General features: G+C 47.5%; 1 protein-coding gene across 1 annotated transcript in view; it reads right to left on the reverse strand.

The window, feature by feature from the left end:
* Nucleotides 1–1,791: 1,791 nt before the first annotated feature.
* The window catches only part of LOC119373540 (uncharacterized), a 54,736-nt gene continuing 43,862 nt past the window's right edge, over nucleotides 1,792–12,665 (reverse strand). The window contains exon 9 of the mRNA XM_037643592.2: nucleotides 1,792–2,319. Within this exon, the coding sequence (XP_037499520.2) occupies nucleotides 2,185–2,319 (135 nt within the window). The 3' untranslated portion in view covers nucleotides 1,792–2,184. The remainder of the gene's footprint in view (nucleotides 2,320–12,665) is intronic.

Consider the following 12,665-nt stretch of genomic DNA (forward strand, 5'->3'; position numbering starts at 1 on the left):
CTTTAAGCTAACAGATTAGAATAATATGGAGAATCATTGCAATTTTACGTCGTCTGCATATACATGATGCATCACAATAGATGGCGCTACCAGCGTTGTCGCTGCTGTACACCTGCTCCGTGATCCAGCATTGCGTAAACGGTAGTACGTATGCGGACAAGGTAAAACTCCACATCGGTATCTGGGCCATCGTTCGGAGGCTTCTTATTGAAGTTCTTCTAATTAGATCGCAGCCCACTAGCTGGTCGGTAAGCAGAGCAGAGAAGCGACAAGCAAGGACCGCTGACAGCGCAGCGTATAAAAAGCTGTCATGTAAAGCAGCTAAAATAACCCCAATAAATTTATTCGGAATGAAACAGACATACTTTGACCAAGAAATACAAAATCTATACGGGCCTCTAGCCCTTTCGTCTCCAAAGAAAATGCGACCACCGGGGACGCCATCGAACCCGCAACCATCGGGTCAACAGCCGAGCAGCGTAACCACTGTACCACCTAAAAAGAGGTTGGCGGCATGTGAATATTCGTGCGAGTGGAAAGCCAGAAGTGTGAGATAAATACGATTATAATCAGCGAAGTTTGTTTACATTTTGATGTCTATGAAGCAGGGCTTGTGAAACATTTGCTTTTTCAAGCATTCGAGGTTCTCGAAAATGTTTAAATGGCAAATCTCGGTTGTTACAGCCGACGAAAGCTGCGACGAGAATAGGACACATGCAAAATGGCACTGCAGCACCGCTAGTTCTCGAACGGCCGTCACGTCTACTTCAGAGAGCAAGCGTCGATTGGGAGCTACGAAACTCAATTGGTTCTAGAAATGTTGGGCGTGTACGAGGCGAGGGTGGGACCGAGGGGCTCGATTTCAAAACCAAGGAAAGTATTTTCTGTTGGTTGCGTAAGATTGTTACAGTAACCGAAATCGAGAGACCTCGGTATTTTGTACATGATCTGCACATGGGTGCAGTACATATCTGGTAGCTTCAAGCCACCATCGCATGCATCTTTTCCGCTCCGACATTCGGACCTCAGGTGGTGGGACATCAGGAGGTCAAAGATAAAAAAAAAGAATGTTTATTGACATAGCATGCCGCTTGATGTGCTGTTCAGTGGCGTACGGTCTTGTTGAATGCCTTCGCCAAGGCAGCCGCATTTTCCGGGCTCAGCGTTTCTTTGAGTTTCTTCACCTCGTGCGGGAGTGAGATGCCGAGATGGCCCAGAAGGGTCGTCAGAGTGGTCTGGCAGTTATTGCCTGTCACGTCGTAACTGCCGAGGTTGTAGATCCGACCGGTTTCATTGCTGAGCTTGATACTCGTTAAGTAGGGCGCCTGGAGCTTGTAGTTGAAATAGAGCACAGATACACTTTATAGAGCACAAATACACTTTAATGAAGTGAACCCGCTTCCAAAATACGTAATTGTATTGATGCCGTAGGGCAAGCTAAAGCAATAAAAAGAATTTTAAAAAGAAGCGGCATAAAATCCGCACAGACATGGGTAGAAGAAGAAAAACAAAATAGCCTCTTATGTTGGTTTAACGCTTCTGATAAAGAACATCTTAAGGAGTTCTTATATATATTGTGTTTTTAAGCCGCGGGCCTATGATTTGCTTCTGTGAAGATTCGCTAATAGCGTACAAGAGCATACATCAGATGGTAAACCTGTCACCTAGTCACCTAGGGGGGGGGGGGGGGGCGCAAAGTCTGCCCCATACGTTAACTTGATACGGAGGGGGGAGGGGGCTTGCGATTAACCTTCGCCCCCACTGAAGGGTGGCCCTGCGCAAGCCTATGACTATCACCGCGATATGCAGCACCACGAGGTCGCTTGTATATCACAACGAACACATACACAGGCTACATCGCTTTATTGTACAGGTCGGTTCCTATATTGACGGCGATTAATCAATCACCTTTGGCTTGGGTTACTTGAGCTGGACATTCCAAAAGAGGTATCCTCTGATAATGCTCAAGCCTGAGCCACTGACGCACGTGGGCCAAGCACCTCATCTCGCCCTGCAATCTGTGTAATTATGGGATTACTATTCATTATGGAGATGTTGCTAATCTTGAAGTAGTATTCTGGCACCTTCTACGCAATATTGAAGAACCTAGGTATCCACTCTGATTTCCGCAGACCGTCATGCGTGGCTCTCTTGTATCGCGTCTGACGGCCGCTGGGCGCGCTTCTAGCACACAAACTTCTTGAGTCTCCCGCCGTAGCGGGCCCACTTCTTGATGATGTCATAGAGCCGGTTTCCTGGACAGGCAGTGCAGTTGGCGTCGCGGTGACCGTGCAGAGAGTAGCTTGGATTGATCTTGCCCTGCGGAATAACATAGCGAAGACCAACCACTAAGGTGACTGTTTGGGCATGCTGGTAAGACATGATGGAAACTTAAGACGCACAAGACGAGAACATGAAAGATGCTTGAACTGTTCCAACGTTTAATGTTAGAACTGACTTCTTTGCTGCAGGAATCTTCCAAAGTCATTCTGTGACTGACAGAACGTAGGGATGGTAATATCGATGAATGATTAATCGATTAACCGATGAAAAGTTTCCCGCAATATGATCGATCTTCATTGATGTCCGTGTTTCATCTAATCGAATTAATCGATTAAACCTTTTCGGATAATTGATTTAGAAACACTAACAGGAGCGACGCAATGAAAGCAGCGTCTGTGCGAGTTACATTGGCTGTTTCAAACTGTCCAAGGATGTCTACTGCAAGTACATTTGCGAAGTGCCCACTATGCCATAATTCTTCCTTTTGCGAAGTATCCGCTACGCGTCCGTAATGCAACACAAAAACCTGCGCATCTGCTCAATTCGTTGGTGCTTTTGCTGCTGATGATGATTAATTATGCCTGAGCTTTTGTAATGGGTGGGCCTTTAAAGCCACACTAATTGTGTAATTCAAATGTTCTGACGCCCGGTGCGATTGTACGCTTTTGCCACGCAATATTACATGTGCTGAGGGCACTCCTCGCACTATGTGACATTTAGTGTTTCTTTTTTTTTTCGAAACAATTTCAAGCATGGGTGTGACTCTGTGGTCGAACACCAGCTTGCCACACACGTCCTGGGTTCGATTCCCACTCGAACCGAATATTTTTATTTGTTTTAATTTGCATCGATCTCGATTTTTCATCGCGGACAGCGCTGATTTTTCGCTCACAACCAGCGACGCCGACGCCGACGCCGACACCCGAATTTCTGCGAAAAGGCGTTAAAATTCTGAAATCGTGCTAGAATGCTGAGCAAGAGCCGCGACTGTTTTGTGTCGCCGAGTGCAGGGTGGACGAGTGAGAGCGACACTGTATAGTGTCGACTGTTTTTTCGAGTCCCAAGTATAATCGTATAATGACGCAGCCGTAAGTCAAACGCTTACACCATCTTCCATCCCACTGCACACGCATACGTTGCGCAGCCAGCCTTGGCAAGCGAACACTCCATGAAAACATTTCCTACGTGTACGTATGTTCCCTCATTGTATCGGTACAAACCGCAGCAGTGAAATAAAGATATTTGATTTGGGGTAGTTTTTAATCAACGTACACCTGTACCTTTGCCTGGAGAGCGGAAGCGTGTGCTTGGCCGACACTTATTTTTCTTCGATCGTACAGCCCACCACTCTCTCCATCGGCTTCTTGGCCGTAATTAAACTGTTATAATGGATCGGCTGTCCAAATCTTTGGGCGGATCACTGCTTCTAATGGTGCAGTTGAGGCAAAAGAGAGGTCCAGAGCCAAGAGAGGGCTGGGGTTCTAACGAAGCGATAGTTAGTCTGTAGTTAGTCGTAGGATAAACAGACGAAACTTATGCCGTTTTTCACTGTTTCGACCGCTCCCTTCCTCTTTTCCCTCCTCCTCATACTCAAATCACTCCTCCCCACCTTCATTTCTCTTTCCAACCCCTAGATATACAATACAATAAAAGACTATGCTATACTTTTCTCGCTCTCATCATCATCATCCTCACCGTCACTTCCCTTTCGCACCCCTTGCTATACCATACTACACATGGCTATGCTATCCTTTACCCACACCCCTCCTTCTTTCCCTCATCTTCACCATCACATCACATCTTATCCTCACTTCCCTCTCCCACCCTCTTGCTGCACTATACTACACAAGTCCATGCTATGTCTTACCCTCTCCCCTCCTCACCCTCGCTTCTCTTTCCCTCTTGCTGCACTATACATGGCTATGCTATGCTTTACCATCTCACCCTCCTCTTTTTCTTTCTCATCACCTTCACATCAATCCTACTCACCCTCACTTCCGTTTCCCCCCTGCTGTAGTACACTATAGATGGATATGCTTTGCCATCTTCTCCCCTTTCTTGCCTTCCACCTCATCCGCACTTCCTGTTCCCACACCCTTGCTACACTCTACTATGCTCCTTGGTTTCGCATGGCTTGGCACAGCTAGGCTGAGCTCCCCCCCTCTCTTAGCGTAGCTCCTCCTCGCTCGAGTAGTTAATGCGGGACGACAACGCAGTATTGCCAAGCTTAAAGGGGTGGTGCCACCATGTTTGTGGCTTGTGCGTTCTTTGCTGTAAGCGTTTGCTATAGCTCCAGGAAGAACGATGCACGCACCAAGATTCGTGTATTCTCGCTAAATAATTTAATATCGCCTTTTGATGTGGACAACTTTCGGTTTCGGTTTCTGGGCGCCGAGGTTGGGCAGTGACGTAAAAGTGTAGGAGGCGTGGTCACGTGACCACACAAGGCTGTGACGCACTTAGCCAGAAAATGATCTAAACTCGGCGAGTGATGTAGCAACCGATGCTTTGCGGGCACTATAGTGAACTAGAATACATTCTAGTTCGCTACAGCCGGTACGTACGTTGCGGAGGTGGCGGAGGTCCGCAGGTCACTCACGTCACTACAGCAGATCTGGTGTGACGTCACTACAACTTTCGTTGTCCATCCTACAGATCTACGTCAGTGTTGGCGCGCTGGCGATGGGTTTTGATCGGGAGAATGGGCATTTAGGTACACTTTGGTTAGTGAATTAAAATATATTCTAAACGTTTGCTGTGTCCGACCCTTGGTGTGCAGTGTCCTTGCATACAGAGGAAACCCACAACAGGCTTGTTATAGCCTCGAAATTTGATGGCACCACCCCTTTAAGCAGCTCCGCTGTTAAAACACGATGACACACATATACCTAGAGCAGCTGGCAAGAGCTACTAGCTGTGTACTTGAGCATCTGGCGAACACGTGTCCTGCCGCCTGAAGTTCGCACATGTGCGGCTTCAATTTAACTCATAATTTTGCCTTATGCAGACCACTAAAGAGTGTCCTTATAAAGGCAGCAGCATAGCTATCAAGAGCGCAAGCATCGCCACGGTCTATGGAAGGCAGCATTGTGTTTAGAAAAAAAAAATTGGCCGCCATCCCGCCCAGCGAAGCTGTATCAAACACCACACATGCTGATGGGGGGTACGTTTTATTATTACTTTAGAGTAATGGCAGTGACACTGACTTTGTGGTCGCTGTGGTAGACCGTGATTGGTTTCGCGACCATTTTCAGCATGACGAATTTCTTCCTTTTGTCGAGCATTTTATTCACGCTCTTCTGGTGTCTCTAATTTCCGCGGTCTAACCATGGCAGTCTTAGAATGAACTGAATGAGTTGCTAAACGGGCCTCCCTTTTATATGTGAAACCGGAAAACACACACGGGGAGAAGGAAGGGCCGTTTGACGCCATTCGAAGCCCTCGTGTGAAGTGCAAAGCAGCAGCTGCAACCTAATCTTTACCAGGAACGCGCGGGAGGGTGTTCCTGTTGTTCACAGGCGCCTTGTCATGCATCATGCGGTTTTGACGCTTCTTTGTGGTTTTATTTACACAAAAGGAATACTGAGCTCTATGCTGTAAGTCTGATTACAAAGAAAGATATGCCGTTTGTCCGCAATTGTTAAAGGGCCCCTAAACCACCCAGATGTCAAAAAAATTGGTTGTGGCGTTGTGGTTGCGCACGAGTCTACAGCGAACGCTAGCGGAGTTACACGCGTTTGCTCGTTTCGCTCTTTCCTTCGCTACGCTGCGTTCGTCAGCTCGTCTGTCCACCTCTCCGAATGCCCTTCCTCAGCGTCCTAGGCGAAAACTCAAGGAGCGCGTGCATCTGCTAGCAGAGTGGTACGGAGAGTCTGTGGTGAGTAATGGGATTTCCCCAATTTCTGTTGCACATACGCACTATTGAAGTTTTGTGCTGACGCCACAAAATTTTCAGAGCAACGAGAAATATAGAGCTTCGCTGTAAAGCGTTCGACGATATAGAGTACTGTGTGCTCTACTATGAGAGAGCAATACGCTGTCCATTTGTATGTGTCGCTACGCTGGGGATGGGGAGCCCGACTTGCAACATTTTAGATGCGAAGCATCTTATGGCGGAGTTCAATCCGGTGGTGGTGTGCGGCGTGACCACCCCTACTGTGCATGCGCGAACCCTCTCCACACCGCCTCTCTTTTCCCCCTCTTCCACTTCCCACTTCTCCCTATCCCACTTTCCCCCTCTCCCCTTCCTCTCTCACAATTTCACCTCCACTTCTCCTCCCCCTCTCCCCTTCCCCTGTCCTCACTTGAGAGACAGTTATCGTGCACTCCACACCCAATTTTCATTTTCATTTCCTTCTTCCTTCTAAGAATCACCCCCCACTTTCTTCCTCTCCTCTTCCCCTCTCCCCTTCCCTCTCTCCTCCCCCCCTCCACTTCCCCCCTAAAACGCGGGCTCGACATGCCGAAACGCTGCTTCGCATCGCCTCATGATCCCCCTTAGCGGAGATGGTGTGATTTTTTTTAGAAGGAAGCTTGACGACTAGTACTCTTTTTAACTCTGCTATTGGAGAGGTGTCCCTTACGAGCACTTAGGAGGCGGTATGAGACATTTCACAGAACCGAAGTCAGGCTAGTGAAAGAAACCCAAGAAACCCACGTGACTGGTAGAGTAGAGTTACTCTATGGTAGTAACTCTATGGTAGAGAAAATTGAGGCGCCATCTATGAACTGGGATCAGAGTTAAAATCTGCGTTCCGTCTCTTTCCTCCCAACTCTCGTGAACCCCCTCTCTGACGGGATCAACTCCCTCTCCTCCGGGAGGCGCGGTTTCCACCCCCTTGCTGGCGCCGCCGACTTTGAAATCCGTTAGAAAGTTTCGTGTCTGGCGTTGGTAAGGCGTGCGTTAGCCGTCGTCGTTCGTCCGTTTCATGGTGCTCGCTCGCTGTGTGCCTGTGCGCCGCAATGTTGTACGACTCGCGCTGTTCGTGCATCGTGCTTTGTTGCTCGAATACTTCCAGAACAAGTGCCGGCCCCCAAAAAACGACAAGTGAGCGTGCTCTTTCAGTCGCGGTTTTCATTGTGTCAATTTGAATTCACGTCCATGCCGAGTAGCTGTTTTCTGCAGTGGGGCTACAGCTAATGTTTTCAAAATTGACTGATTTGAAAGGGGCACGATGCTGCGTTTACATCGTTATACGAACACCAGCGGACATGAAGCACATGCGACGTAACTATAGTTACAGGTTTACAACTCTCATAGAACCGCGTGCTGGAATGTGTGTTTTGCACTTGCCTCCGGTTAATTACTCGCCATCGTATATAACCGCGTTTCTGAGGCCCTAGGTAGATGTATGAAAAGTTGTACTGCTCTGAGACGAACAAACGAGTTCACTTTTGCACGAGTCGACGGCTCTCTTTATGTGATTGGAAATTGTCACTTTCTTCAGGATGGAAGCGTTTTTAATGTATTCCGTCAGGCCACACAACTGATCGGTGTGCCCAGAGAAAAGCTGAAGAATTGTATAGAATAGGCACATTTCAAGAATATGCCATGAATTCTCCGATATCATCCGTTCCTTTTCTCCGTGTTTATCATCACTAGTTATACGAAAATCAAGCTTTTTGGAACTATAGTCAACAAATTACAGTCAGCATTAGTTGTGTTATATGTGGAGTTCGTTTTGACATCTTTGAAATGATCTTTACATTATTATTCTACTTTAAGGTATTTCAACTGCTTTCAGTGTTTTTGTATTGAAATGAATGATCACTCTTTTAGTTATGACAATTTTTTGCAATATCGTGCGTATATACCAGTTCTTAACTTTGCCGGGAACTTTCTTGTCGTTTACAGATCATGAACACGTGTATGTTAATATCCTGTTAATCCGTTCATCACTTCTATTAATCTCCTGAGCCTGTATCGCACCACATTTGATTAAAATGTTTATTTTCGGAAACGAGGACAATAAAACGAGACCAAAGATATTTTGTGTTGTGAGTGCAATTCATTACTTTGCTTTCTGGCGCATGCTGCACGACTGCAGTGTTTGCAGAATGCACGATTGCACGAATGCACATTCAACGCGCAACGAACGCACGGCGCAGCTCGCGCGAGGGGGCGGGCGAGCGGGTTCATAAAAAAAAATGGAGTGGGGGAGGCGGCCGCGCAGCCCATGGTGCAGCCCTCGCAAGCAAACAAAACAATAGACAGTTATAGTTTAACGGGTTTAGCGGAATAGGGGGCTTAGCGGAATAGCGGGATCGAAGTGCGCATGCGCAGTACCGTAAACGACCCGTAGCGTTTACCGTACGCACGCTATTTTTCAGATTTAGCGTTAGCGTGTTTGCGTGATTAACGTAGTGTACGTAAAACATGGCGGCGGTTTTGGACGCCCGCTTCGAACTGAACTTAGCGTTGATGTGGACGGATTCACTTCTTTCGTAGCAAACGACTGTGCGAAATTGCTTCGCTTGCCTTCAGGCACGGTATTACGGTATTACGGATAACTTAGCGTAGTTTTTGAGACCGCTTCCCATTTCGAACGTCGCTAGGCCTATCTAGAAGATCGGTGTAAACAAGTCTGCAACATGAAAATTTTCGCTTTTGGCGCTTAGTTCATATTTATTTATTTTTATTTTCACCAAAAAGAGGAGTAATATTGCTGCGTGCGGGGATACAGGCGAACATTCTCGGTTTTGTTCTTTTCCCTTTTTTAACGCATTCTTCCTTCGCTAGGTGGCGCCACCTAGCGCCACCTAGCGTCCCGGCTTGGGCACGTAAACGCTATCCCGCTAAACTAAAACACTCTTTCCGCAACCAACGTTTGCAGCACGGTAACGCTATTCCCTTAACCCCGCTATCACGCTAACGCTAAACTGTAACTGTCTAAACGGCGCGCGCGAGAGAGCTAGGAAAGGAGGTGTGAGGCGCGGGCCGCGTGGCTGGTGTTAATGTTGCCATGACGACGCATAAAGCCCCTCCATGAGTTTTCCGCCGACCAGGTTAGAGTGACCTAGAATAGGGGGAGTGTCCAAAGCGCCGCGCGAATACATAGGAGGAGCGAGGGCCTTTTGCGGTGAACTTCCGCGCCGCGGCGCTGCCGTGCCGGACCCGTGGGCTTTCTCCGCGGCGGACGCCGCGTCAAAGCGGCGAGCGTCTGCTACGCGCATGATATTTTGGCCGCTATTAGCTGAAATTGCGGAAATTTGGGCTATAGTTAATACTGCGTCACTGCAACATAATACAGCAGCGACTCATCACACAGAAAACGCATTTGTTAGTTTGTGTGTTGTGAAACGGGGATTTTGTATATATTCTTTCAGCTGGTTTGTCACCGCATTGGTCCACACTTCCGCGGCTGTTTGAGGAACGCATTCTGCGCGCACGTCAGCGTGAGAAAAGGCGTTCAACTTTCGTGTGGAATGACGAACGAAAACTTGCTGCAGGAAAGAATAAACTGGAGATAACCAGGAGAACGGTAGCACATAATGCAAGTAACTAGCTCATGCATGCTAATGCGTTTGCACCCTTCATATCCTATCTTTTATTTCGTGCATTCGATTTGTTTTACAAGGTTGCCTACGGCGCTCTGCTGTTTCAAGCCATTTCATGCCAAGCCGAATGTGTCAGTCGGCGTGGCCGCGGTACCAAAAAGTAAAAAAAAATACTCGCGTCTCGTTCACGTGATATACGAGAAAATTAGCATGGAGGGGCACGAATGTACCTATGCCCAACACGACCGATAGGTCATGCCATCACTAACTTGACATGCTTGCCATTTGCGTAACGACTAACAATAATGATATGGTGTGTGGCGCGCAAACCCGCTTTCTGTAGCCAGAAATAATTCTGACGATGTGTGGTCTGACGATTTGTTTTCGTCAGGTTATAAAAAACGTGGTGGTCACCTGTATCGATGTAAACATGTTAGACTTACCCATACATTTTGAAGAACTGACCGCATAGGTAAAATGTATGCGAAAAAATTACATGAAAAAAAAAAAAAACATGGTCTCATATGCATTCGTCTGAGATGACTCGAAAACGAAAGCCATCTTTTTTGTCAGTCGATGCATTGATCCTCCCTCGCCCCTCTCCGAAAGCTTTCTTCTGTACATAACGTGCTTTCGGACTGCCGACAGGATCGAAGGCATTGCAAGCTTTCTGCACCTCACCTGCTTTTACATTGCCTCTGTCTACATTGCCGGCCCCCGATCACGGAGGCAATGCAAAGCGACCGTGTCATGTGATGGCGTCATCATATGACGTCACGTTGAATGACGTCATAGTAACGTCACAAGTTCTGTCGACGTCATCGCGTGATGATATTGTGCATTACTCGTGTTGGCTACGCGGGACGCCGACGGTCAATTTTCGTGTTTTATGAGGCATCTAAGGCTCTACCTTAAAAAAACAAGACAAATCAAAGTAAATGAAACGATAACAGTGCATCATCGTGTATGCCTCACTTCACGTTACGAGCGATCGCCCGAAAACAAACGTGATTCTCAGTTCAGAGCAGCTGATTGCACGCGTCTGCGGGACAAAAGAGGCTTGCTTTACCCGTCTGGTCATCTCTTTATATTTATTCAACAGATGACCAGACCCGCTATTTAAGTACTCCGGAGCTTCAGCACGAAATTGTGGTGGATGCTATATTGAGGTCATCAGGAAAAAGCGGGAAATTGCGGTCGGGTGCCCTGTTGGCGCGCACTCAACTGCCGCGGAAACAATTGTATTTTATGTAACTATACTCGTCCACATCTTTTTGTAAAGTCTCTGAACCGGGCGAACGCTAACCTCCGAGAACCGTGGCAACATCTGAAGTTGAGAATAAGTTGTTTGAAACTGTTTTCATTTCGTATAGTGAAGGCTTGAAGCAATGCACGCATCTCGCGCGAACGTTTCATACTGACGTCAGCGATCCAATGCAACGTGCGGCAATATATATATATATATATATATATATATATATATATATATATATATATACATTGCCGCATGTTGCATTTTTTCAGGCTAGGTACATAAGGAATCTCTGCATTTGAACAATTTTCTGAAGTGATTGAGATATTACACTTCTATTTGTCAATTTCTTACCGTATTTTCGTTCAGGCAGCTTGTACAGCAAGAATGCGGGCATTTGTAACTTTATTGCATGATATCTGGATATTTGTAAAGCATTTTCTATATTACCCCTTTTATGCAAAATCTTGTGGAATAAAGTTAGTTTACCTGGCATTGCTTTTCTTTCAAATGTTTGCGCACGGCGAGCCTTGTTGTGCACTAACTCAGAAGCAAAAGTAAGCCAACAGCATTGCGGTCGTATATGGCCGTCTCTACTCTTTTTTTTTTCTTTTTTTGTTTCCCTTGCGTCTTCCCGGTGTGCTCAGTCCATAATAAAGAGCTAGTGGAGGCTAATGAATTGTCGAATAAAGAGGTGTGCATATGGCTAGCAAACCAGTGGCGACCATGGGTAAAAAGCTCGTAGTGTGAAGCGGTCACTGCGCGCAAGTATTTCAGCTGACTGCGCGTGCAATTTACTTTTTTTTATTACTCCTAATTCGAGCATGCGTGATGCTATTTCCCGATTACTCGAGCGAATAAGGTTTTTTGTTATCGTTCGTTGCGTGTGCGTGTCCGTTTCGCGCGTTTTTACACACGCACCAACGTTCTCGAACTCTGTGACCGGAACTAGGCCACGCTGATGCCGCTTGACACATGATTTTTCGCATTCGGTTGTTGCCCCAGCACTAACACAACGCTTAAAGACGGATAAGCTCCATTCCGCACCGCATTATAGAAGTTAAGTAGACTTCAAGTGCCCTGTGTGGAAACGCGGCGCAAGAAACTACAGCGCGTAGCAGACGCCCCTCGCTTTCCGCGCGCTTCCCGAGCGCGGAAAGCCCACGGGTCCGGCGCAGCAGCGGCGCGGCGCGGGAGTTCACGGCAAAAGGCCCACGCGGGAGCTGGCGCTTTGGACACTCCCCCTATTCTAGGTCACTCTAACCAGGTTAAGTAGCGCCAACTCGCCCTCTCCCTCTACCTTTGAACCGGATCTCCCGCAGCGGAAGCGGACGTGCCGCCATGATGTTTCCCGGTTGCACCCTCCCCCACCCCCGCCTCCGCCTGATTGTCCTGCCGCTCGGCTGTCTCCGCAACCTTCCTGCCGGCGGAGGATCGGTCGTGATTTTGCTTTAATGGAACTTTGATGTACATCGATCTCGCTAAATGCACACACTAGGTGATGTAGCTAAGCGTCTAGGAGATCAATGGGAACTGCAGCTGTGCGTATGTGATGCGTGCGCGGGCATTACAACTGCACGAGTGCGTCTCCCCCGATGGAAGGACCTCCTTGATATGTGTGTTGTGTGATGTT

The sequence above is a fragment of the Rhipicephalus sanguineus genome, chromosome 11 (assembly GCF_013339695.2).
Source record: "Rhipicephalus sanguineus isolate Rsan-2018 chromosome 11, BIME_Rsan_1.4, whole genome shotgun sequence".
NCBI classification, from domain to species: domain Eukaryota; kingdom Metazoa; phylum Arthropoda; class Arachnida; order Ixodida; family Ixodidae; genus Rhipicephalus; species Rhipicephalus sanguineus.